The sequence below is a fragment of the Platichthys flesus genome, chromosome 11 (assembly GCF_949316205.1).
Source record: "Platichthys flesus chromosome 11, fPlaFle2.1, whole genome shotgun sequence".
NCBI lineage: Eukaryota > Metazoa > Chordata > Actinopteri > Pleuronectiformes > Pleuronectidae > Platichthys > Platichthys flesus.
In genome coordinates, this window is record NC_084955.1 from 6079297 (window position 1) to 6106398 (window position 27102).

The window sequence follows — 27102 nt, forward strand, 5'->3', positions numbered from 1 at the left end:
GTTAATGAAGGGATCGGACTTGTTTCATCGCAGATTGAAACCTAAATACAGCTGTGACTCACACGCAGACATGTTGATTTGTTGGTGTGTCACAGTATCAGTGCTGTGCAGCTCCCTCAGCCCCGCCCCCTGCCTGATACGTTCCTGCTGACTACAAGCACATGACCAGGCGTGTTTACACCTGCAGCAGCCCAACACACACACACACACACACACGGCTCCAGCTCTGACTGAGCCGCTGACAGGGATCCCGCTGTAAAAGGTGAGAGAAGAAGCAGCCTCGTCCCCGGGGCTTGTTGTCTTAACGGGGAGTCTGTAAGCTAGCTTTAATAGCATGTCTATTAGCATGTCAGTGTGAGACGTGAGGACGCTAGCGGTGCTCTTCCTTAGCAGCAGAGGCTAGCTTAGCATGCTAATCTAACTGTTGTGTCAGGTTAGCTCCGTCAGGAGCATCACCAGCACCCGAGCAGCAGGTTAAAGGTGAAGCCACAAACCGACAGGAGGCGGAGGGGTTGTGTTTATGTTCAATGTCATCGTGTTTAGCCTCATTAATATCCAACAGTACAGAAGAGTCAGCTGCTTGTCAGCCCTGTGATGAAGAAGTGGCTTCAGTGTCAAAAGCTGGTGACAGATTGTTTTTCTGACAGAAATCTCAGTTGATCTGAAGTCACTGCCAGACCTTTCTATTGAAGACCATCTGTGTCATAAGGTCTTGTTTAGTGAAGCTGTCACAGAGGTCAGCTGTAATGAGACCCCCCTCTCATGTCTGTCTGTCTGCTGCCTGTCTGTGTATCAGTCAGGTGAATCAGAGGAGACATTAAACTGTGCTCGTCTAGTTTATCCTCAGAAATCACCTGTATTTTAACGGTACCAGCTAATCAGTTGTTCCAGGTGCATACTTATACTTATACGTATGCTCCTGTGTAGCATCTTTCTGCTCCTGGTTTGAGATGAGAAATAGTGTCCTGCTTTTCTTCAAGTACAAAGAAGTATTCTCTAACTCTCCTACTTTGTCCAAATGCCTACATCCGGTGTTAAGTGAAAATAAGAACATTGCAGTCTGTGGATCGCTTTATTTAAGTATCATACTTTATCATCATTAGCCCCAGGTAGCCCCTGCCCATCTGATCCGCAGCAGGAAAGCTCCATTCTCAGCCACAGGCTCCAGGGAGCCAACCCTCCTGCTGCCCACCATGGATGGGACAGATGTGGAACGTGAGATCTTTGCTTCTCTTCTCTTTATTTTTATGTCTGCCTCTATTTTTGTCTTGACTCACTTTCTCTCTACTTTTTTAGCTTGCTCTTCAGATATGTTTGTTCTGTTTTGTTTCCCCTCTAGAAGTGACCCTTGCCCTACTAGATGCAGCCAATGATAAAGACCCAGAGGTCCAGGAGCAGGTCAGAAAGTCTATGTTAACGCTGGGAAAACAGCAGCCAGACCGAGTGTTAGACATGTGTCAGGACTACCTCCTGAAACATCCAAAGGTAAAACCCCAGAATGCACCTCCAGTATGTTAAACACGATACCAGTGGGTCATCCACACATCCAAGCTCTCTGTTAAAACACATCAAGTTAAGCTGGTGTTGTTGCTGTTATCAGTATTATTGCCTCGCCTTAATAAGAGTAATGCAAATAGCTTTTCAAGCCCTTGTCAGAAAGTCAGATAAGCATGACTGTATTTCCACACGCAATTATATTGTTTCAAACCAAGCACAGTCACAGTAACATGCAGTGATCATTTACCGTGGCTGCACCATGTGATCAAACTTAAGACAGTCCGAGTGGAAGCTGCAGGGAAAGTCCTCCCTTGCATTTCGTTCCTGATGAGGGGAAAACATAGTTTTTTTTTTAGGTCCCCTAAAGATTTGGTGAGCAAACCTTGAAAAGCTGTACTTGATGGACATGTCCGTGGCTTTATGAAAGAGTTATACTGCAATGACCCCAGCTAACAATATTCTACTACTAATCTGGTAAAGTTACTCACAATTACAAGGCATTCTAGAGCCCTTAGTTGTGTCAGCCTTTTACAGACAGTAGCAGCCTGTAAGTCAAGACTTCCCTGTGAGCGGTTTCACATATATAAAAAACTTTGCAGTAAATAGTTGTATGTGTAAATGATTCAGCTCTGGTGATTAAATACATATGTTATACAGTTTTGTAAAACCATTGTACCCTTCTAGTCTTGCGATCCAAAATGGACGTCTCTATATGCAGTATCTAAAATCCCAAAATTGTCCCTACATTGAATAGAATAAATAACAAAATCACTAATGTAAGTGGATATTTCATCTTAATTCAGATTTATTTTGATTGTTTTATGCCTCTGTGTTGGTGAAAGCCAGTAGTTGGAGGCATTCTTTGTTGGGGTTTTCCATCCATCCATCTGTCAGTTGCCATTTTTGGGAGCACAATAATCTCAGGAACGCCTTGAGGGAATTTGTTCAAATTTAGTACAAACTTTTTGTTGGACTCACAGATGTAACTGATTAGATTTTGTTGGTCAAAGGTTAAGGTCACAGTGACCTTATGTTCTTGTGAATGCGATGCATCAAGAACAACCATCTGCCACAAACATTCACTGGGTCTCAAAGATGAACTGATTCGAATTTGGTGCTAAAAGGTCAAGGTCTCTTTGACTTGACACAACAATTAAATTGGCACAAATGTTCACTTAGACTCACAGATTTACTGATTCGAATTGGGGGATTCATGTTCAAAGGTCACTGTGGCCTCATATGAATGAGTTAAAGATGTATTTAGACTGAACCTGCACTGGTTGGTGAAGAGAGGCATACAGCTGCAGGCTGGTAATTCTAGTTGAGGTTTTACATTTAACACACTTCCTCTTTTTTCCCACTGATGGGTAACTTTTCTGGTGTTTATATTTATGATACTGCATCATCTTATCATCCTGTCACAGCCCCTGGACATGCGATTATCAGATGATGGCATCATTAAATTGAGGAAATAGCTTAGAACACACCAGTCATGTGGCACATTAGATCCCCTTTTTTACTGTGATGGTGTTAAATTTACAGAGTTGTATTGTGCCCTCTATATGACTGTGTAAAAGCCCAAAAGTTTAAGGGAAATTTACAATATATTTTAGGATTTTTATTTAAGATATGCAGTTTAGTCAGTTAGTTTTTTTATCTCTTCATTTTTTTTTGTGTCTCCTTCCTCTTCTCATATAGCTGGTCGTGGGCCACAGGGTTGTGATTCTTCAGACTATTGAACTGATAGCCAGCTGCAGGATAGAGGAGATCAGCTCCCTCAGGATAAAAAACATTATCTCTCTGGCCTCAGATGAGATGACACGATCAAAGGTAAATATGTTGACGTTTTATCTATTTATTTATTTATTTATTTATTCATTCTCCCAGAGAACAGATGAACACTGATATTCCTTACTCTCCTCAGGAAGTAATCCCTGACTGGCAGCAAGCGGCAAGTAATATTTTGGTTGCTGTGGGTAACAAGCACATCAATGACATCATGGAGGAGATATTAAACAAATTCCAGCCTGGGGTCCTACCTCACTTCTTTGTGGTCCAAACATTAGCTAACCTCTCTGATTCCAATGGTAAGAAAATGTTCACAAAGGACACGCACACATGCACTCGCCAACGCACACACTCACACTTACGTGGGCTCACAACACAGGTTATCTACGAAAGACATGAACCCGTTAAACCCGTCTAAAAAAATGCAGTTTGTATCTACCGTTTAAAAAAAAAAAATTCACCTCAACTATGGAGCAACAGCACTTGTTCTAGTAGCAATTACACAAGTTCACAGCCTCTGAGCAGACCTATGCCTCTGAGCAGATGTATACTCTTTTAAATGCTCAGTTTTTCATATATAAAGCCTAACTTACCGATACTGTGATCATTTGTTTTTTTGATTCATTATTTTTCTGGGTGTCAAAGTAGCACATTTGCTCTGATATAAAACATAGTAAGGAATGCTTAGTAATAATTTGCTGTATTAATTGTGTGCTCTCCTCCATCGTCCCTAGTTTATGGCATGGTACCCTTCCTGAATGCAATACTGGGCACCATGCTGCCCATGCTGAGCATGGCCAAACAGGACAACATGAAGTGGGTCTTCTCCTCTGGTAAGAACCACCTGACCTACTTATTTAAATTGTGTTAATTGATGAAGTTTATCAACCCCTCTCCAAAAAGCATAAACAAATTACTCCCAGGTACTCGGCTCCAAAAACCTTAAGGTTTCAAAACAAACAATTATCTAACCTTTCCAATAGCTGTGTCAACCAGTTTGTTTCTACTTTCCCTCATTTCCCATCTCTCTTTCTTTCTTTTTCTTCATCTAGCCTTGTGTCATTTCAGCGACAGTATCTTGGAATACCTGGCCAACCTGGACAAGGCTCCAGATCCCACAGTCAGGAAAGACACATTCTCCAGTGAAATCTATGCTGCTTTTGAAATCCTCTTCAATAATTGGTTACAAAGCAGGGAGTCTAAGGTGAGGTCACACAGAACATTTTTTGATATAAAGTAAACAACACAGTATAAACATGAACATTTGCAATTGATTCATGTGTTCAGGCATTATTGAAATCATGATGCAAATTTAGCCCAGCTTAAGCTTTATCTTTCGACCTTTGGATACAAAGATGATGATGGCAGTTCAGAGGGCATATTTTTGTATGATTCACACCAAAACATTATATTTAAAAGTCACACTAAAAATTTGTGAATTACAATGAAAATATTTTAAGGGGGTTGTGCTTCATTTACTGTTGCCGTTTTAAATGATCAAGCACTAGCACCATGTTTCGACCAGTGCCTGTGTGAGTATATATTCTATGGAGACTTAAAAGCATAGTAATCACTATTCTTTGTTTATGTCCATTCTGCCGCCTGAAAAGTTAATATAACCTTTGGATAATGGTCAAATTGTGTGTGTGTGTGTGTGTGCCTGTGTGCCTGTGTGCTAGTTGAGGCTGACTGTGGCAGAGGCAGTGGGCTCTATGTGCCATCTGATGGCCAGCGATAAACTGGAGGAGCAACTCCCCAAACTCATTCCTGCCATCCTGTCCTTGTACAAGAAAAACAATGAGCACTACATCATCAGCAAGGTTTGTATTCAGTTAGCTGGATTATTTAGTTTGGATTCTGTGATATAAATCTTGTGTAGTTTGAGCTATGATATAACGTGCCTTAGTTGAGCTACATTTCCAGTCAAATGTCTGCAAAATCACTCCATTCATGTTCAGAGGATGGGTATTTTTTTCTTCTTCTCCCTCAGAGTCTAAGCCAAGTGCTTGATGCCTCTGTCAACATGGGCAGCAGAGTGCTGGAGACACAACTCGACAGTCTACTCTTTGCTCTGCATCAACAGGTAGGCATTACTAAAGTTTATCTTACGTAAACCAGCTGATGGAACTAGGCAGAAAACTTAAATAATACATAAAATATAAAAATGTATGAAAAATTCCAATGTGCTTTACAGAAAGAAAAAGATCAGACTTAAAGAATATCATTCCAAACAAAGAATGATAATCAGTTCATAAAATATAACTGAATTAAAATAAAGTTACACATAAAATAATATGTTGAATATGTCAAACCGACTAAAAACATATTTAAATAAAATATATATATATTTTAAATACACTAAGGATGATTTCTGTCCAATGTCAATAGATAAATTGCAATGGGTCCGGTCACCCATAGTCAAAACATGCTTTCATCCCACAGAGCTACTACATTCATGCATATATAGGAATACATAGTGTTTTTGTCAATGCAGTAAATCAATGTGACAGATATTGTTTAAAGAGGAAGAGATGTTTTTGTTCTTACTTTTGGGAATGTTAACAAGTCAGAACTTGATAAAGAAAAAAAGCACTGGGCGTGCCAAGCAACAGACCTTAACCAAACCAGAAGCACTCTGTTGACTGTCAGTTGCTGGTTCCCAACAGTCTTTGCAGCACTTTCTATCGCATGACTGGCTTCCCCTTATGCAACCTGCAATTCAGTCCTTGAGTCACAGTCTTCCTGTTTAGTGACAGAACAGCTCACCATATTGAAGTCGACGTTGAGTCACAGGGCCACTGTAACCAAATGTTTTCATAACCCTGTGAGTCAGCTGACACTCTATCTTTTACTGTTGCAACATTTTACCCCAATGACACTTCCAGAGATCTTTGTGTGTCAGGATGGTGGCTACATACCATTTCACTTGTAAATGTTTGTAGCTGAAGTTCATTAGGTCCAAATACAGTGCTTAGAATTCTAAGTTGCTTGTTGGATTTAAAATGGTGGTTTATAAAAAGGTTCTCCTTCAGATAATCTCAGTTCTTATTTTTAGTTTCATTTCAAACACCCAATGACTGTGGTTTTACTTAAACTTCTCATGTGTGACCTGATGCTAAGCGCCCACCGGAACTCATAAGCCGTTTTCAGACATGAACTCCTGAGAATGTCTGCATGATTGGGTCTGGACTTTCTCCAAAATGTGCATTTCACATACAGTATGAACAGCGTAGCACGAGATTCTCGGATTTGACACATTCACAACAACACAGAAATTCATTCAGGCGAGGGGATGGCATGCTGCATGCATGAAGCAGGGAGTGACATATGAATTCTAGTGTGGAGATAATGTCGACTCCAGTGTTGGCCCCTTTTCACCAAAAGCTTTCTTGATATCTTCATCGGTGTCCTTTACATGTATAAGATAAGATAAGATACATTTATTGTCCCACACACATGCACACACATACGAAATGCAAGGGGGGAAATTTGTTTTCTGCTATGACCCATCTGGTGTACACAGGAGGACACACAGAGCAGTGGGCAGCCATGCACAGCGCCCCGGGGAGCAGGTGTTATGGCAGTAAGGTGCCTTGCTCAGGGGCACTTAGACAGTGGGGTGGGGTAGGCACTTTGACAGTGTGAAACAGATCCAGGTGTTGTCCAGGTGTTGTCCGACCAGGTATGTTGTTTTTGTTGTCACTCCGTGGATTCGAACCAGAGACCACTGTCGGATTTTCTGCCCACAGTCCAACTTTCTGCCACTTTTCATCCTGAGATATTTTTGTTCTTCTGTTGTCATTTAGAAAAGTAGTTAACACATCATCTCGCTCACGTTAACATCGCAAGTTTTTACGCGGGCTGTCTAGAGTTTTAACTCTGGGGTTAGGAGGAACATGTTCAGGGAATTTGTGTTTTCACATCCAGCTCCTCTGGAGGATTTCAGGAGATTATCTGGAGTTCAGTGCATGTCTGACAGTGTTTAACAGTGTTTAACAGTTTCCGTCTGTTCCTCAGGTATCTGCCCCCACTGATTACAATAACCCTCCGACTGTCAAGAACCACAACGAGGTCCTGCGCTCCTTCAGTTTGCTGGGTAATGAAGCTCCTCAGTTGTGTTTGTATCCGTCTGCTATTTTTAACTGTGATAATTGATTAGACACTAATATGTGACAGTTTGTGGTGACCGGCGTAAATGTATGGTAGCAGCGGAATGTTGTTCACAAGCAGCAGCCCTTTCTATCTGTTTTAGTTCTGTGGGGTCACAAGAACAGTAATGAGATCATCCATTAGTGTGTCAGACGCCACAACATAATCATGTTAACTGTGACATTTGGTCCACTTCTCGCTCCTTCTCTCTTTTCTCTCACAATCTCTTTTTTTGTTCTTCTCCTCTTCCTCCAGCTAACTCCTTCCCAGACCGAATGGTGATGTTTGTTCTTCAGAAGTTGGAGAACAGTAATGAGCGGAGCAGGATGGGCTCCCTGGCTGTCCTCCGCCACCTCATTAACTCCACCAGTGAGAAAAGCTGCACACACTCCTCAGCCCTTATTATTTTTTGCTTTACACACTCCAGTGGTTTATTTGGCATCAGAAAAAAAGTTACAGTGAAATAGCCATTCATTCCTGGGAAATCTTTTAAATTTGAGAACACTCAAGCAGACTAGATTATTCTTCTTGACTTATCTTCCATTATCCGGTCACATGTCTGGACTTAAGTGTTATTTTTGTTTTGCAGCTTCTACAATGGAGAGTAAGAAGTTGCTTATTCTGGCCAGTATCAGACATCCAATGGCCGACCACAGCAACAAGGTGACACACATGTACACACACACAGAATATTTATGTAATTTGTATTTTTTATGGTTCAGATCATTGTGAAATTGTTGCTGCTCACACTCTGATTCTGTTTCTGTGATTCTCAGGTGAAGAAGCGTGTGGTCCAGGTGATCAGTGCGATGGCCCATCATGGTTATCTAGAGTTAGAGGGAGGAGAGTTATTGGTTCGGTTCATAGTTCAACACTGCGCCTTACCTGACACGTACCAGGTGACTTCTGTCTGATTCATTCTTAAGATTTCTCCTTGATTTGGGTTGAAGTTGTTAATAAGTTTTCATTTACCTATGTATGCGAGTGGCTTATGTGATTGCTTAGGAAGGCAACAGTAAAAGTAAATGTTGTTTCATAGTCTGTTTAAAGGGCCCAATATTGTGTTAATATCCGTACTGACTTGAAGGGGTCAGCAGGGACCCTGCAAGTATGAAAACAGTCACTCCACAGACTTTTTCAATCAGTCCATTCTAAGAAAAATGTTATTGAAACGTCTCTTTTCGTACTTCGTCCACCGTATGATGTCATTCGGGATCGCGATCGTCTCTCAGCCCCACTCAGCCGTTACCAGTCCAGCCTCCGAACCCACCATCCCCGCTCCCCATCACCTCCACCACCACCCCTCCACGCCGACCGCGACAACAAGCAGACTTGTTGCTGAGCAATGAAACTCCATTCTGTACTGTAACTCTGGACGGTACTCCCATTGGCCGACTGTCCTGCTAGAGCTTAAACAAACATGAGGACAGTGTAACCTACCATTCAGAAACATCCTGTTGTAACCGACTGTTAAGATGTTTTTACCAGAGTGAATGCGCCAGAATGAGACCGGTGATAAGCCTGGTCGCGTGTAACTCAAAGTGCAGTCAGTCAAGGAAGGGGAAAAAAGCCTGTTCTGTCTGCAGCTCCAGCGAAAGGCAAAAGAAAGGACATGGAAATATACATTGCAGCATTTTTTTTTACTTTAAACCACTGACATATCATTTTAGGGGTACTAATACCACAAATTTAATCCCAGAAAAGTGTCAAATATGGGCCCTTTAAATATTTCCAATAAAGCACATAAGTAAATGAAAGAATCACTGTCTGTAAACAGTAACAACAAATGTTTCTGCATACAGTACAAAAACATTTCAAGATAAAATTGGTTCAAACTTCTTTGTTCAGATCCAATATTTTTCCCTACAGAGGGACTGCTGAAGATATGGAAAGTCAAATATGTATTCTGATCTGTGCACACGTCTTTGTTTATCCAGCGAGGCGAGAAGCCAACAGATCCAGAGGAAGTGACGAATGAGTCCTTGAGGATGATGTGTGACAACACCCTTCATCTCCTGACCACCACGGTTGGTCGACTAGCTGATGTATGTACACTATATCGTCGAGATATCCTCACCTCTCCATCCGTCTATCTTGTTTGTGACTAAATCATCTATGTTGCCAAAATCATTTTGGTGATCGAATGTCAAGGTCACAGTGACATAGCAAAACTTGTTTTGGCCTCTACGCAAAGAATAACTATTCAGACTCTAGTGGTCAAATTTCAGAGAGACCTCATTTGTAAATAAACCTTAAACTCAAAATGCTCTGGTTGGCAGAGGCGTACAACAACAGGGCGGTAATGTTAGTTGCAAATTTTTAATTTGTGCACTTGCTTGTTCATGAATCTTTATCTTCACGTTGAATTTATTGGGGTAACATTTCTTTCTTTCATTCCTTTCTTTAATTGACCAAAAGCTGTCCACTTTACAGGTAAAATAGATGAATATTGCTTCGATGCTTAACACATGAATTTGGTTTGTAGGTGCTGTGGCCCAAGCTGCTGTTCTATCTAACCCCTTCACAATACAGCAATGCCACCACCCCTCTGTGTAAGAGTCTGATAGTGCTGGGCAACAAGAAGAAAACTAACCAGGAGCCAAGCTTTAACATTGATTTTACACAGGAAGGTAGGAAGCATATTTACTGATGTTAGTAAATAATCATTAAATGTTGTGTGTTTTATTGTCCATCATAGAAAATGCAGTATTACAAATTAATTTGAACAAACAAAACTGTTCTGTTGAATGATCTTTTTAAAATATTTGTGTTTTATTTCTCTCCTCCAGTCAATCTGCCCTCTCCTCAAACACTAATGATCAGACTGCTGGTAAGTAAAGCAAACTGTATTATACACTTCAGTGGGGTCTGATGACTTATATTGAGCCCAACACAGAAGCTAATGTTTGTATACTGATGTTCCTAGAATTTAAAATAATGGCTCGTTAAACACCCAATGCAGTCAGAGGCTAGGATAATAGATTGTTCTTAATTGTAGTTGATTTATTACAATCCATGCTGTAGAAGAATTATGTACAGTCCCCAGTAATCCATATTAGTTATCAAGTCAACTTTACTGTCAGAGCAAATCTCAGATAATTTCTTGTGAACATATATTCATATTTTGAGCTTCATATTCTTATGAAATAATTTGAAGTTATATTGTGCCAGTTGCCAATAGAACTAGCTTATTTAAAGTGAGATATGAAAATAAAGAGCACATAGTCCTCTTCATCATGCCTAATGATAGTCTGGTTATCTTCATGCTTGTGGTGTCCTGGTTTCTGATGGTGGCTTTAGGTGAATGCAGCATTCCCGCTTAGTAGCAGAGGTCACGGAGCTCCATCACTCGCCCTCCTTCAAATCCTCAGTGTCAACATTCACCCCAATACAGAGATTCTCTGGGATAAAGAGATCCCTCCTCTGCTGAGTGCACTCGAGGGTATGGAGATATGGAAATAATGCTGTCTATAAATTCAGTGTGTCTTAACATCAATGTACAAAGTGATGCCCCTGTCACAACGTGTAGTGTCTTTTCTGCATTGGCAGCAGAGAAGAAAAAGCTTTATTTTGTCCTTATGCCTTTTTTATGTGCAGCATTTCCCTTTTCCTCTATAGTAGAAAAATCTGAATCTGTGTACTGTCATTTTCAGAAACAACAGCACAGAGCCTGGATAAGAGGCAGTGGAATGAGCAGCTGCTGAAGGTGAGATTTTGTCTATTGGAACATTATCTAATTTACATGATAATGTGTCACTGTTTTGCATCATCATCATTGCAGGATTCCAAAACCTTGGAGAAAATTGATATTTTAGTTTTTTATCCGAATTCAACTGAACAGATTAATTGCTGTAAGCAGTGACCTCTTTTCATGTGTTTGTCTTTTGTGATATGTAAATATTTAAATCTGTCTTTATCTGACATTATGTCCAGTTCCTCTCTAAAACCCTGGTTACTATTGACGATGACAAGTGGGTGTGTCAGTTGGCAGCAGAGACTACGCGCTATATCTCCACGTATAACAACGCCCTGGAGGAGAAGGTAAGTGCTTTACAACCGCCTCATTTCACTCACAAATCAAGAGCGAGCTGGTTACAAGCTACTGCTTCAGTTCAGTCACAAACGTCTGTCCCGTGATATTAGATTACTGCTTTGTGAAGTTGCTGAGCTCTTAATTCTAGAAAAACTCAAGAAGTTGAACATTGGCTCTTCATCCCATGGAGCTCATGACCTTTTTAAAAATGACCTTCTTCTGACTCAACTGCCTCAGGTTTCTCTACATTTCTCAGAATACACAGTATAGAATATAGAATTATTAAATATGGAATACAGAATAGAGAATGTAGAATCTAGAATATAGAACACAGAATATAAAATATGGAGTGTTGAATATGAAGAATAGAATATAGAATATAGAAAATAGAATATAAGAATGTAGAATATGAAGAAAAGAATGTAGAATATGCACTTTAGAATTTGTAATATAGAATAATGAGTGTTTGAATGCAGAATATGGAATATGGAGAATAGAATATAGAATGCTTTTTTTTTTTTATATTGTTTTTTGCTTTAGATTTAACAGAATAATGTAACCCGATAACTCAAACATTCATAAGCAACATTTTTTATACTTATCAAACAACACTTTGTTGTCTCTGTCTTTTTACTGTCTACTGTAGAGTTTCCTGTATCAGTGCATAGGAGTGACTCTCCAACAGTGTTTCAACAAGGAGCTGGTGAAAAAACAACTGCAGGAAGTCCTCCTCACAGCACGGCACAATGACGCTGTGGAAAGAGAGGTACATTTGTGACGTTGAATTAACCAGAGCCATAGTTTAATCGATGAATGTTTGGGGTTTTAATATGTAGACAATGTCCAACTTATTTTTTCTATCAGGGAGTTGCGATGGGCGTCGGTCTGTGTGCTAACAGCCACCTAGAGGGAACTCTGGCTAAGCTGGAGGAGTTTGGCAAATCAGATGCCTTCAAGAAGTCACCAAGCATTTTCAACCTACTCAAAGTATGTTGAAGTTTCACAGTTTATCCTAAATGACAGTTTTGTTGCATCACTTTGTTTTTCACATCTGTTTGTCCTAACATTGTTGAAATAGTTTAAATTGCCTTTTTTCATCTCTCCTTCCCTTCCTTTTCCTCAGGACCGTAATGATGTTGAGGTGGAGAAGGTGAAAAGCACATTAATCCTGTGTTATGGTCATGTGGCTCTGAATGCACCTCCAGAAAAAATACTTAACCGCATAGATCAAGACATCCTGCGTTGCATCAGCAAACACTTCAATACAAAGGTAATGTTTGCTCTAAAGCAACAAGGCAGGGATCGTAAAGGAGACTGTTCTTGGAGGGCATGTTGTTTTTAAGGAGAGAATTTGCATACAATGATGATAATAATTCGGCTTCAATAGTAATGTAGTTTGAGTTTTTATATTTTAGGGTTACTTTCTGTATTGATTTATATGTACTGAATTAATTAACATATAGCATTGCAAACATTGTGATTTGTCTCGACCTTTTTAATCCCCCATCACAATAAATCGCACTTGATACTTTAACAGATACTTGGAAGAAGTAAGAGTGTAACGATCACACAAAACGTTTCTGGTTGAGTCAGCAGCAAATTAGATGTAAGACCCTAAATACCAGGTAACGGCTGTGTTTCTATGTGAGCTCATGACTCTATCACCTCTGTTTCGTACAGGTTCTGGGGATAAAAGTAGAGACCAAGGTATCATCACAGGAAAACACGGGCTGTCTATCTCCGGTCTCAGACCTTTGCTCTTTTCTAACTTCAACTTGCTTTTCTTTACGCTTATTTAAAATCCGTTCCGCACGCTTGTGGTGCTACTATCACTAAAATCTTTACTGAAAGTCTTCTACTCCAGAAAGAGGAGCTTGATACAATATAACTATAACTACTTGTTATGCCTCCGCGCCAGTGCCAGCGACAGCCAGTGGCATTATGCAGTTAATTATGGCATTAAGTACGTCACATTCCCGTGAATGCTATTTTTTAGGAATGCCTTGAGGGACTTTTCTCAAATTTGGTACAAATATGAACGTGGATTCAAGGATGAGCTGATTCGATTATGGTGTTCAAGGTCGCTGTGACCTCACCAAATACATCGTATGCCTTGTTGTGGTTATATCTCTGGAACGCCATCAAGGAATCCTTAGACATTTGGCACAGACATTCATGTGGAATCAAAGACTAACAAAATTGATTTTGGTAGCCAAAGGTCACGGTCACGTTACCTGTGGCCTCACAAAGTAGGTTTCTGTTTTTCCGGCCTCTTGAATGTGATATCTCAAAACTGCTTGAGGGAATTTCTACAACTTTTGATCCGTTTTCACTTGGTCTCGAAGATGAAGTGATTATGTTCAAGTTGTCAAAGGTGAAGGTTACAATGACCTTTATATAAATCTGGAAAAAGTATGTTAAGTAAAAAAGCTTCTGTGAAGATATTCTTTAGTTGGGAACTAGCTTTTAAAGGTAGGGTCAGTCATTTACACTTTTATTTATACCCCTTTAACACCAACATTTTTGGGTATAGTTTTCAGTTTTTTCCCCCTGGTGCACTATGTTTGATGTCATCATCAAATGTTTGATGCTCTCTCAACTCGCTGTCATGACAAATTAGTCAGCAGCCCTTGCAGGACTGAAATCGGCACGATCGATGGCCGTCACAGATCATGATCAGAGACTTCAGCCGGGGAGGCATAGACCATTGAAGTAGACATGACAGCCAGAAGTTACTGATGGATTCATGGCAAAGTCGGCATTGACCAGGTGTCAGACAGTGCACATATATGTGCTTTGGGTGCGTAGCTTTGACAGGAGGGTCGATCGGTGAGGGTTTCCAGGATTACCAACCCTGGCTTTAGGTGATACACCTCCAACAATCTTTTGAGTATCAAAGCTTCATCCAGAGTAAGATTGGTGGCTGTTTTTCTTTTGTTTTTAATTTCCATAGTATCGGAGAACATTGGCAGATCAGCTTCACTTGAGTCTGTTCCAATTTATTTCACTTGTGGTAAATTTCCACTAAAAAGTCGAAATGTCTTTAATCAGATTGATACTCTGACCTGGATTTGAGGTGGTTTATCACTATAACCTACTAATGTAAAACCAGTGACATGCCTACTAGATTGCATTTACAATCTTGCATTTAAAGGACTATGGGTTTTTAAGCTCCGATTCCACAGAAGCTTGCTTTTTAATTTCCTCTAGCTGTCATCAAACCAGCGCAAACCAAATTGAATATATACACTTTTTTTAATGTCTTTTTAAATACCCATCTCACATGCAGCTTTATTTCCTGATCATCTGTCTCTCCATATGATTTGCAATCTCAGTTCTAGTCATTCTGTCTTTCTGGTGGATTGTTCTTTAAATGCAAACTCCTAACTTTGGGCCTGCAGGCCTAATGCTCTTCTGTCAGAGCCTGCTGATGGCTTGCTGTTGAACCAATCTGTAATCACACAACTCTGATTTCTAACTTTTGCTATCCGTAGGCATGGTGGATCAATCTGCAATATCACAATTGGATTGATTTGATTGACTGAGTGGACTGAATCATTTCTACATTGATTCTGGATTTCTTTTGCTGTTGCTAAGCTATTTATACAGTTGCATCTGGTGAAAGGAGCTGCCGTGCGCCTAGCTGTTTGCATTCCTGATAAATTGGAAAATGCAATTATCCAATTTTATTCACGTTTAGCCTACTTTTCCTCTCAACCCATATCTTTTTATCTGTGTATGTAATACAATTTTTCCTGTTTTATTTCTTCTTGTTTCTTTTTTTCTCTGTGTCTTCTGTGTGTGTGTGTGTGTGTGTGTGTGTGTGTGTGCTGCTCTAATCTAGGACCTGACGATGAAACTAAGTCTGATTCAGAGTGTTGGCCTCATAGCCAAAGCCATCAGCGTGTGTGTGAAGAAACAAGGCTACGTCTTCTCTCGTAAACAGGAGCTCATTGGCGTTATGATGGTCAGTATGAAAATCGGTCACTCTAACAGTTGATAACTGGGAAGTTGCAGCAGAAATTATTTTTATTAATATAGATTTTAATTAGTTTCTGATCTTTCCCTCTGATGTCCATGTAAACTCTGGTCAGGATTTTATTAAAGCAGAGCCGGCTGACTCATTGCGGACTCCAGTGCGCCACCTTGTGATGACCACATGTTCCAATCTAATGTATCCTTCACTTCAGTAAAACAACTGGACTCTCTCTCTCTAGTCTGAAAACTATAAAGACTTATGAGCTAAGGTGGTTTTGATCAACCAGACAATTCTGTGAGTTTGCTATTGAAGTTAACATCCCTCTGATATCAGGGGTACTTCATAATTGCATCATAATTTCCACTGATTGAACTTAATCTCAACCACAGAAATGCAACTTTAAGACATACAGCAGACCACATTTGTTTTTCACACATCATTCACATCACTCAATCTACAGTTTTATCTTTGACCTTCAATTATTCAGACCTCTGGATCCTGCACTGAGTGAGAATGAAAGCTTCGACCTATTGAAGATTTGTGTGAACAGTGTGTTTTCTCTGCCACCTGAGACACAAACTCCAGAGAAGATTAAAGAAGAGGAGGTTCTGGAACCCAAGAAAAGAAAGGTGAAGAAAGCAAAAGAGATGTTTGTGCACACACATGCAATACTACAACACTGATGCTGCCACAAAAATGTGCTAACTATCATTTGCAGATCAGCAGGATTTCTACACAAATAATAAAAATCAATATCTGGTAGTTCTGGAGTCTAGCAGTCACTACTCACATTCCACCTTCAAACACTGTGGGTGACTATTTCCAGACATTATTGTGTTATCAGTCTAACATGTCCTGGTAAATCTGCACAGGCATTACACAGAGACACATTGGCTGCACTGCAGGAGCTGCTGAAGAGTGTTTTGGCCAAAGACCCCACACCTGATGGCCTGCAGAATGTCTTCAAGGTGAGACATCGTGTTACAGACAAATTTATTTTCCCTTCTTCAGCTTCATGCTAATTTCTCACACTGAGATCATTTTATTTATCAAATAAGCAAACAGTTAAAGGTGGTTATGGTATTAAGTTTCCAGGCAAGGAAAACGGAAATAAAGTTGCCCAATCTGCATCAACTGAATCTTCCACTTCTCCCCCTTTGTCTCCTCTCTCCAGTCTCCTTGACTTGTTTCTAAAAAACAAACTAAGTTGGCTTCATGAAGTTTCCTGGCTGTGTGTTAAAGAGTCCCTCTGTGTTGTCTGAGATATGATGTGTTATTGTCCTGTGCAGCACATTGAATCATGGTTGAGCTCCGGACAGGACCACGAGAGAGAGAGAGCTGTCACAGCTACTGCTCACATCATGTCGTACTACCTGGAGAACCTGACTGTCAAGGTACACACACTACTCACTTGAATTGAAAATATTTGAAGTTACACATACGACCAGACCTTCACGTGTCCTCTCTATTCACTCGTTCATCAATCACAACTTCTAGCAACCCTTTTAACTATACATATATCTCAAATCAGTTCAAACTAAAATAAAAGTAGTACGTCAATTAACATTGATAAATAATAAAATAACTGAAATTGTGCCATAAATGTTATATATTTACATATCATATGTTTTTTGACCTGTACCGTCACCAAAATTAGCCTAATAAACACAACATTGAATTGTTGATTTCTGAATTTAGATTTTACAATTTCAAACTTTTTGAGATTTGCCCATTTTCCCTGCTCCTCTCCCACCACTCTGGAGCTGCTGCAAGTTATCAACACGGTTTGCACCAAATGTAACAAAATATAATGATCACATCACAAACATGTGCAACATTATGTGGTTTTAAACATATTTTAAATGCACTGATGCAAACAACAACCTACCGTGGCCAGTGAGACATCTACATTGCTTCACACTTAGTCAAGTCATGGCTTCTCTTGTCTGCACAGCACACAGATCAGAAGATTTACCTTTGGATAATGATAAAATTGAGTGTGTGTGGGTGTGTGTGTCAATGTTGATTTTTACAAACCAGAACAGACATTCACTTTATGAAAACACTGACATTTGGTGGGTTTTCTATCTTCTGTTTCTTTGTTCAGAACATGGTATCCTTCCACAACCTCGGCGCTTTGCTGGGCCGACTGTCTCCACGTTGTTCGGACCCTCACCCTGCTGTACGCACTGCTGCTATTGAATGCATATACACACTGCTCTATATACAGCTACGATATGAAGGTATGTCAACGTTTGAGTGACTTAATGATTTTGGGTTGAGATTTTAGATGTTAAACTAAGGTTTGTTTGGGTATTATATGATATGTTATATGACATGTCCTAACTTAAACTTTGACTAACAAAGCATAATTTACATCAACATTATATTAATTTTTACTATTACAAATGTTTTACATGTCACCAGGCCATTATAGTCCTAACCTAAACTTAGATATTTCAGGATTAGTTTTATGCACTTTGTTGTTTTGAGATAATTCTTTTGTCTAGGTTTCTCTCTGGATTATAAGGATGAAGCCGTGGACAGTTTGTTGCCCTTAAGAGACAAACTAGAAAACCCTGACCACTCAGTTCTCTACAAGACCTGCTCTGACCTCACTAAGGTACAATGTGAACCCCTCCATTGCACTCTTAGATTTATGTTTGTAAAATCCCTGTTGCTTTAGTTTATTGTTAAGTGATCCATTCACTTGAACCGTTTCTACAGTTTTCTGTTGTTATGTTTTACTCTACTTAACCCGGAATCAACAATGTTTGTGTCCATATATCAGGCAAGCTCACAACATGTACTGCACAGCAATGTGTAACTGCATCTTTTCCTGTGTGTGTGGTTCAGGTGATGAGTAAGCGTCTGCCTCAGCAGCAGCTGACAACATTGGTGTTCATGTTGTTTGAGGGGCTGGTCGACAGTCAGACAAACTGTTGCAGAGCTTCGTCTGTCATCCTCAACACACTGCTGAAGAACAGAGGGGGTGGACTGCAAGACCTGGTAACTCATATACACCCGGACACACACACACACACACACACACACACACACACACACACAACACACACACACAAAGTCATACTTCTCATGCAGCTTTCTGCATACTCCAAAGGCAAATAAAGTAAACACATCTGTACTTGATTAGCTCACTAACTGTTTATTTGTCTTTGTCTTTTTTGTTTGGTGTGTGTGTGCTTTTGTTTTTGTGTGTGTTATAGGTACCGGAGATGCTGGAGGTTCTTCATGTTCGTCTGCAGAGCGTCACAGACGAGCAGGTTGAAAAAAACATGAGCATTATTTATTATCAGTATTTATTATTCCTTTGCCGTGTTACAACTGTTCTGATGACCTCTAAACATGTATTATTATTATAGTTTCGTTTTTTTATAATCACACAGACTCTTTCCACTTTCGTGAGCTTTTATTTTTTTCAACGGTTAACCTACAACTCAAGTATTGTTTAATTGTTGTCTGTGTGTTTAGGTGCGAGTGGCTGTTGGACAGACCGTGCTAATCCTGGCTTCTCAACATCTACAGACAGTTATTAATACACTAGTTAACCAGCCACTTCCATTTGACAGGTATATAATTTGCATTTATACATCAAGTGAACCTCCAAACCTCCAAGTCCTTCAACTGTCAGCTCATGTTTTTAGAGGTCAAATCATTTCTAACGTCTCTTAGAACCAAAAGTTTTTTGGAAGATTGTATTTAATAATTGTGTATTTTCTTTTTTCTTACCAGCTGGACCAGCGAGATGTGGATGGCACTGGGTGCAGATCCCATTGTAGCCAATCAGATAATAGAGATGGTGATGGAGAAGTTTCTCATCATGGCACCATATGTAGACAAGAAGGGGTCCATGATAAGAGGAGGGATGACAAAAGTGGCCACAAACCAGCCGCTAGCTGTAAGTATCAAATATGTCACTGACTATATTTATACTCAAATATGATTGTTTTTATGCAGATAAGTACATCCCCTTTGATAGAAAGAAGTATTTCAAACAGTTAACAAAGAGTATCGCAAGATGAGCCCATACAAGTTGAAGTCTGGTCTGTGTTAGGTTTCCTGTGCTTTGATTAGATGATGTTGTGGGTTAGGGTTTTTAACTGAATTCTTAAGTTTCACAAAAACATGAAATTGTTTAAAGAATGCAATAAACATTCCATCTGGTTTCGTGCACTTGATGTTTCATTACCAAACACAGATGACTGAATGGAATGATGCTTGTGTTTACATGTGCATGTTTGTTCTGTTTCTAGATGACGTGTGGTCTCAAAGAGCTCCTACTGAATGGCCAGAGTCAGGAGCCGGCCGTCAGTCAGTTTCCTCAGCTCTTCGCCTGTCTCGTTGTTAGACTTGGAGCAAGTGTCGGAGTCTCGGCACCAAAGGACAACAATGTTAAGAACGTAGCCTCTTTCCATGTAGCAGGGTGGGCATCTTTGTTAACCTTGTTATACGTAACTCAAAAACAGAGTTTTGAAAAGGTCTGATCCTGGATGTGGGGGTCTGATTGTTTGGTTTAATCTTTTGTGTTTTGATTTGTTTTTGTTTCAGCGTCGCAGCTGATGCCCTGAGAATCTTATTAGCACGAGCCCAGTTAGATGATGTCATGAAAAGACTGGATGATGATAACGCCTGGGACGCAATGAGGGAGCAAAATACACATGTTACTGGAATTACACTACTAGCAAGGTAGAAACCTACTCACATCAATTAGCGGAATGCATTTAGTCACATTTTGTCTGATACCAGGGGTGCTTCGTACTAACCTATTGGTTTGAACCGTCACTTCACTTTTTTCTGGTCCGACCATCGGCAGCACCAGGAGAGATCCTGCCCATGCTGCTCGCATTTTAAAACATCTGTAAAGTTTTTATAACTTCGGCTGGCAGGCAGCATAACATTGCTAGACACCTCTATGCTGCACATATTCCTGTTCTTTACTTGCCTCTGTGTGAGTGCTTCTGGCTATGGCGTCACACAGGGCAATGGAACCTAAACATCGTCCATATTTTGAGATTTATGATGATAGAATTATTATCCTTTATTTTCAGGCGCATATCAATTAATACATGTATCCTGAATAATATCTCCAATCAATATATACTGTCGAGTGTAATTCTGAGTATGTCTTGTCTCGTCTGTAGGGCGATGGCTAAACATGCTGGTCCCAGGTTGCCCTCCATTGTGGAGTGTCTGTGTCCCTCCCTAAACAACATCTATGAATGCCAAAGAATCACCGTCACTGCTTTCTTCTCTGAGGTGACGAATCATGATTTATCTGTTATTGTTCTGTGTGAGGAGGTGGCCCGATGTCTCTTTAATCTGAGTCAAATGATGATTAAATCTCTCAACCTCTAACAATGATTTGTTTATTTGTACTAGGTTATGTTGAGTACGAAAAAAGCCAAAACATGGTCCGAAATATGAATGACGTGATGTGATTTCTGTTTCTCCGTTGTTTCCCCGAGTCCAGCTGTTAAACCATCACGTGGTGACGGAGCTGATGTTAATCGACGTTTTAATGAACAACATGATGGAGAGGATATCGGATTCCTGCTGCACCGTCCGCATGTTGGCTGTACGAGGGCTGGGCAATATCGCAGTGGGATCCCCTGAAAAAGTACAACACACCCATACACACTAGAGCACCTTTTTTTTTCTGTGCTACAAATTACACACATGTTTACTGCTGTTAGGTCACTCACAATGTTCTTCCTTTGCCTCCCTCCTCCACCAGGTGAATAAATATGCTAAGGAGCTGCTGGCAGCCATGAGTTCAGGCATGGAAGAGAAAGATGATCCAGGTGAGTCAGCAACAGCCATACCCTCCTCTGTAAGAAGTCAAGTTACAGTCATGAGTTGTGTGGTTCACCTGATTTATTGCACTAACTCCTGAAGTGGTTGAAGAAGTTTCATAAAATGTGCACTCTGCTGGTTTGTAGTTTCACTTTTCGTCACCACATCCATCGTGTTAATTATACCACATGTTGAGCCTCTCATATTGGATTGGTTGTTATTGATTGAAATGTATCTCTTGTTTAATATCTGGCCTCTGGTCTTGCTGCAGGTAAACTGATTACTCTTGAGGCCATGTCGGGTCTGTCCAAGGTTCTGTTCCACCTGGACAAGAAGAACGTCCAATTACTGGTGGTTTACATCTTCATGAAGATTAAACCATTTTTAGAAAGTGTAAGTTATTCTCGTTTCTTTTCGATGCAGATACAATGTAATACAGACATTCTCAGAATCCTTTTGACCATTCGATTTTAGGTGCATCTGTTATATACAGTGCTGATTTTTAGACTTATAGTACAAAAAGTCAGTATTTATTGTCTGAGTTGATTTGACCTCTGAATGCTGCACTCAGACACACTGACAGCATTTTGTTCTCATCCAGGAGAACGATGAGATCCGCTGTGCTTCCATCCTCCTCATGGGGAACCTGTCCAAGTTTGGCTCAGGAGAGCAAGTGTTCAAAGACCAGATCCACAATGTTCTTGTCAGCCTGCTGTTGCACCTGGTTGACCCCAACTCACAGGTGGTCAAGGTAGGAAGTATGCATTCACACCAAGGATGCAGCAGCACCTCCTACTGGCAAGGGGCTGTAACTGTCAGGCCGAAATATCATTATTTACAAATCAATTAAAGATATTTCTTCATTGTCTAGAGTAAACTTTTAAAGGTATTAAATTATGTATTTTTGATTTAATTTTATTATTTTTTTAAATCAATTAATTAAAATAAAATGTGTATTTTATCTGAATTAAATGTAGCACATGACATGGATAATTTAAGATGTTAACTTAAAGGATCAACTATATTCCTAGTGGTTATAGTTGGTCAATATGTCTAAAAAAATAATCTGTGATTTATTTAATGACCCTTATCCACATTTGATGTCTGTTGTGTAAAAGGTTCTAAAACTAGTTTAAAATGTTGGTTGCCATTAAATTTAATACAACAATCATGACATCCTGACATTTAGTATTATGGCATTATGTTGACTTTGTATAAGCAACCCACACCCCTGACAAAGTCACACACATAAACACATTGTGTGAAGATGTACTACTACAGTCCATGATATCTTACAATTATGTTTTTTTTTTGGTTCAGGCGTGCAAGTATGCGATGCGTGTGTGCGCTCCTGTGGTGGGATCAGAGAAGATCACTACCATGTTTCAGAACCACCTCCACGATGACAAGAGCCTGCACTATGGAGAATTCATTAATGACCTCACCAAGTACCTGGTGAGACACAGAGTCAGAAACTAATTTGTAAATGTATTGCTAAGAGTTTGACATTCACAGATAGTGAGTGGAAGCAGCAGGGTAACAGCTGTAGTCTATGTGGTCTATATAGAAGTGTTTATTGTGAGACAGTATTTGAGCTTTAAGTTATTATATTATATACAGTATGTAGACAGCTGTCATACATACATCAGTCAAACTGTGTAAGCATGACATAATACAAACAGGACTTTTGATTAATCTGCAACTATTTTCAGTAAAATCAGATTCTGATACTTTTCTTGTAGTGGTCTAATGCTTCATGTGTTGTGGTTTGTAGATCGAGGACTTTGCAGGCATGTTGAACTTCTACCACATCTCAGTCATCCAGTTCTTCAAGAGCAACTGGTCTGAGGTCAGAGCGGGAGCTGCCATGTTTATAGGTATGACTCCAACACTACTGTTTCATAAATAATCAAATACATTAAGACATTTCATGTTAAATATTATTTTACGACTGCTGCATCATACAACAAACAGGCCACGCTAAAATACAGAACACAGAGAAAAACTCTTGACATGTTTGATGTGACCTGATAATAAGGTGTGAATCTGTGTGTGTGTGTGCTCAGGTTTCCTTCTGGGGAATCTTCCAGAGGAGCATTTCTCCCACCTCAACATGGGAACCATCACTAAAGGTGAAGCAGTGTCCGCCTTCATTTTCTACTTCTGAATCTGTTACTGTCGACTGGTTTTAATGATTTTAATCTTTAAATCTTTCACTAACAGGTTTAGTCATGTTGCTCCAAGATCCAGATCCAGTGGTGAGAGCGAAGGCTGCTGAGGCCATGGGACACTTCCTGTGAGACACACAAAATAAATGTTTCCTTTAGTCAGGGCGTATATCTTCGCTCTACATAAAATACATGATTCTCTGCTGTTTTTACTTAAACATGCAGATCCTACACTGTGCTGTCATTTTATAAAGATGTAAAATTTACCAAATTCCTGTTATGTTCTTTCAAAACAAGGCGGTAAAACTGTCACATTTACCAATGTTACAAAATCATACAAGTTATAAACACAAGCATTATATTACGCACACACATGCACATACTGGTTATTTAGCTTGAAATGAACTATGCTATACTATACTGAACTATACTTTAGTGACCAAAGACTGTTGCTCATGACAGGTGGACGTTGTCCATAGCATCTGGTGTTCAGTCAGTGTGACAATACCAGACACATACTGTGTTGCATTCATGAAATAGACTTTACATGAAGTTTCTAATGCAAAGTTTAAAAACAAGCTTCGACTAGAGTTAAACATTATTTTAGAATAAGTCTGTAGTTTCCTCAGATATTAAGTGCAAATGAGATGAGGAATATTTTAAGAAATATCTCACATGACTCTGGCTGGTACTCTGTGCGTGTGTGTGTGTGTGCGTGTAGTCATATTTGTGGTCATGAATGTTAGTTTTAGTTTGAGTTACCCTCTGTCTGATCAACCTGGTATCCTTAAGTTTGCTCTTAGCTTTATCTCCAATAAAGATCCCTATTGATCAGTCAAGATTAGTAAAAATATTTATAATAAAAAAAAAAAACAGCTGAATCAAAATGCACAAGAACTGCTTTCTATATTTGTGTCAGCTAAATAACGGTACAGAGTTAGTCATTTGGATTCAACATTAAACATTTGTCTTCCCACATTACGTTGACATGATCTCTTGAACCAGCCAGTCAGAGTTACCAGTGTTACACGGTGAAACAAGCCTGTGTAGCCATGACAACAGTCTGTGCCAAATGTCTGTTGATGTTGTATATTGTAATAGAGCACTCTAAAGATGTTGTTGATGATTTTCTCTCTCACTGTTTGAATGCACTTATGGTTGTCTAAGCTTAATTTCTCCCATCAAATGAGTGAGTTTGTCCAATTAGCAGGCCTCTATGATGACATGTAGATATGTTGTATTATATAAGGATGATCCACATGTTTGATTCCATATTACAAGAGTGGGATACAAAGTACCAAGCAGAGAATCAGGTGAAAGCAATACACTTTTGGTATTTGTAACCTTTTTGTTTGATTATGTGTTGGTACAGCTTGAATGTTTCCGTTGCACTTTTAAGCTTTTGCCACGTGGTCCCTTTTTTTAGAACTGACACAAAAACAAACCTCAGCTGAATTCCTTCACAAGTCACATTCACATCATTTTTTCTTTGCTCGTGAATAACTGAGAAAAGCTATGTCCAGGAATACATTTTTTGGTTGTCTGTTGTGAGGGAGGAATACAGATGTTTCACCTAATGTGATAAGTCTCGTCCATCGTCTAGCCATCCATTATCTGTACTGCTTATCGCATTATAAGGTCTTTGTGGGAAATCAGAAGCTGGTCAACTCTTATTTAACCAGTAAATAGTCTGCTCCTCCATCTGTATTTCACGGCTTAGAGACAGGGGCTTGTGGCTTCTAGCACCTTCTAACACTATGTCTTGGTCTCTGGTGAATGGCGAACAGGAATGAGCAGTGTTCGCTCAGCTGTTATAAACTTTATACCACTGATATGATTTTACATGTCACCTTGTTTTTTTCTACATGTTGAATCTTGTTATTGTCATTCGTCAGGATGTGTGATACAAAGAGGTACGGCAACTTAAAACGATTCATATCTGTGTGTGTCTGAGTGAAAGTGTGTGCACGTCGACTTTCATATGTTACACAACCAGAAGAGAGGATGATGAGGATGATGAAAATCAATATATTAAAAATTAAGGAATAAACAGATTCATTCAAACGTAGATCATGATGTTTGATTCTTTTGTGTCTTTTTGTGGCTGTATTATAGGTCCAGTGATTCACGTGAAAGGGATCTTTTGGCAGATATAGAAAATACAATTATTATTAATTTTTATATATATAAGTGTGCGATCACCTAAATTGTAAAATAGTTATCTTTCTCTTTTTATTATTTTATATTTACATTGGGAGCAGGTCCCCTCATGGTGGCAGCCATGTTTTTTTTTTGTGTGTGTTTTTTTTTACAGTAGCCTAGACAAGTTATTATGAGAACTGAAGGCGACCACAGGTTCTCCATGTTTGGAAGGGAAAGGCGATTGAGGGCTTTTCAGCTGCAAAAGGCAACTCTACCACTAGATGTCACTAAATTCTACCCAATGAAAATTTGATGTTGGGCACTCAGGTTTTTGCTATTAATTATTTATACTTGTGTATTGTGACCTAAAGTTGCTGTTTTTTTTATCTCTCATAGTAAACCTAGTGTCTAATTGATGTTGAAGACACTAGTCGACCCCGTCTAAACCACACCTCTCCCCCCTTTGTTTAACTTGATTACCTCTACTCTCACACGTTCATTTTTTCTTTAAAAGTGAGCTGTTCAATGACAGTGTATCTTTCTCTGTGTCCACTTGGGTGCAGTAAAGAGCCAGGTAATGTATACTGATTGTGTAACAAAGAAGCTGTAAGACAATAATGAAATCTGTCAAACATCTCTGTGTGGGCAAGGGATAGAAACTTTCAATGACACCTACAGAAAACAATGCAGTGTGTTTATTTATCCATGTAGTCAACTGAAAGAATACATTTGTCGTTTCACATCACAGTGTCCTGTTGTCTATTTTCCTCTCTGCTCTGCATCATATTTCTTGAATTGTCTCTCTGCTCTTACACTGTGTTCTCTACCCACTGTGAAACGTTCCACTACCAACGAATCACCATCATATTTTGTTCATGTGAAGTCACATTGGAGCTCACTGTCCCTCGGTCCTGACGCTCGGCCTCTGCGTGGACTGACTCATGTGAAGCTGGAGCAAAGTGGCATTGTGGGAATCTGCAGCTCCTGTTTGTTTGCTAGAACCGCAGCAGAGTGAATATGAGCCACTGGAGCTGTTGTGTGAGAGCCTCAGTTAATAGGCAGACTTTAAGCCAGACGGCTGTGTGTCAGACAGAGGAAAACAACATATTAACACAGCATCATTCTCTGAAATGAATGTTTAGTCTTTTTTGTAAAAAAAGAAATGACCTTTTATGTGCTGTGGCATCTACTTCGCTGACAATACAGAAGCTGAGAAAGATCCTTCCTGCAGATATTTTCAAAAGCCAATATCTCTAGATTGCAAGTTCATTAACCAGAGATAACAAAGTTCGTTTTTTCCATAATGAGTTTATTCATCTCATTATCTCCACAAAATGAGCTTAAACTCAACGCTTTATTTCTGACCTCTCGGAATGGGACCCACAGAGAGCTATTTAATTCCTTTTTCATGAGACAATCAGAAGCTGCAAATAAAGTTTGAGTGATTGTGTTAAACTGCTCTGTTATTTTTCAAATTTCCCTTCAAATTTACTTATAAATCGCTTTTCATCTATCCATTAAAATCTATTTTT

At 39.6% G+C, this 27102-nt stretch overlaps 1 protein-coding gene across 2 annotated transcripts; it reads left to right on the forward strand.

Moving 5' to 3' along the window:
• The first annotated feature begins 181 nt into the window (after nt 1-181).
• mroh1 (maestro heat-like repeat family member 1) lies at nt 182-25496 on the forward strand. Of its 2 annotated transcripts, XM_062398790.1 has the most exons (45): nt 182-262; nt 1104-1215; nt 1340-1485; nt 3196-3327; nt 3422-3584; nt 4020-4118; nt 4338-4489; nt 4965-5105; nt 5276-5368; nt 7303-7381; nt 7690-7803; nt 8024-8097; nt 8211-8333; nt 9372-9479; nt 9920-10064; nt 10224-10264; nt 10735-10876; nt 11088-11140; nt 11368-11475; nt 12114-12233; nt 12332-12454; nt 12591-12737; nt 13148-13174; nt 15312-15434; nt 15562-15641; nt 15934-16075; nt 16319-16414; nt 16736-16840; nt 17554-17689; nt 17957-18069; nt 18303-18455; nt 18674-18730; nt 18939-19036; nt 19200-19365; nt 19721-19890; nt 20016-20153; nt 20609-20723; nt 20938-21084; nt 21202-21268; nt 21532-21653; nt 21862-22011; nt 22581-22715; nt 23035-23137; nt 23327-23392; nt 23484-25496. In XM_062398790.1, exons 2-45 carry the CDS (start codon nt 1194-1196, stop codon nt 23558-23560), a joined length of 4911 nt encoding a protein of 1636 aa, XP_062254774.1. In that variant the 5' UTR covers nt 182-262; nt 1104-1193; the 3' UTR covers nt 23561-25496. The 2 variants fall into 2 exon arrangements, with proteins under 2 accessions (XP_062254774.1, XP_062254775.1); XM_062398791.1 differs by lacking the exon at nt 13148-13174.
• Nucleotides 25497-27102: the final 1606 nt, after the last annotated feature.

What these genes read in the sequence shown, in the direction of transcription:
- mroh1 (XM_062398790.1), top strand. Translation starts at nt 1,194, where the DNA reads ATGGATGGGACAGATGTGGAAC. An exon ending in TAACCTCTCTGATTCCAATG is followed by an intron (nt 3,585 to 4,019) that starts GTAAGAAAATGT and finishes CATCGTCCCTAG; the next exon opens with TTTATGGCATGGTACCCTTC. An exon ending in ATGACCTCACCAAGTACCTG is followed by an intron (nt 22,716 to 23,034) that starts GTGAGACACAGA and finishes TGTGGTTTGTAG; the next exon opens with ATCGAGGACTTTGCAGGCAT.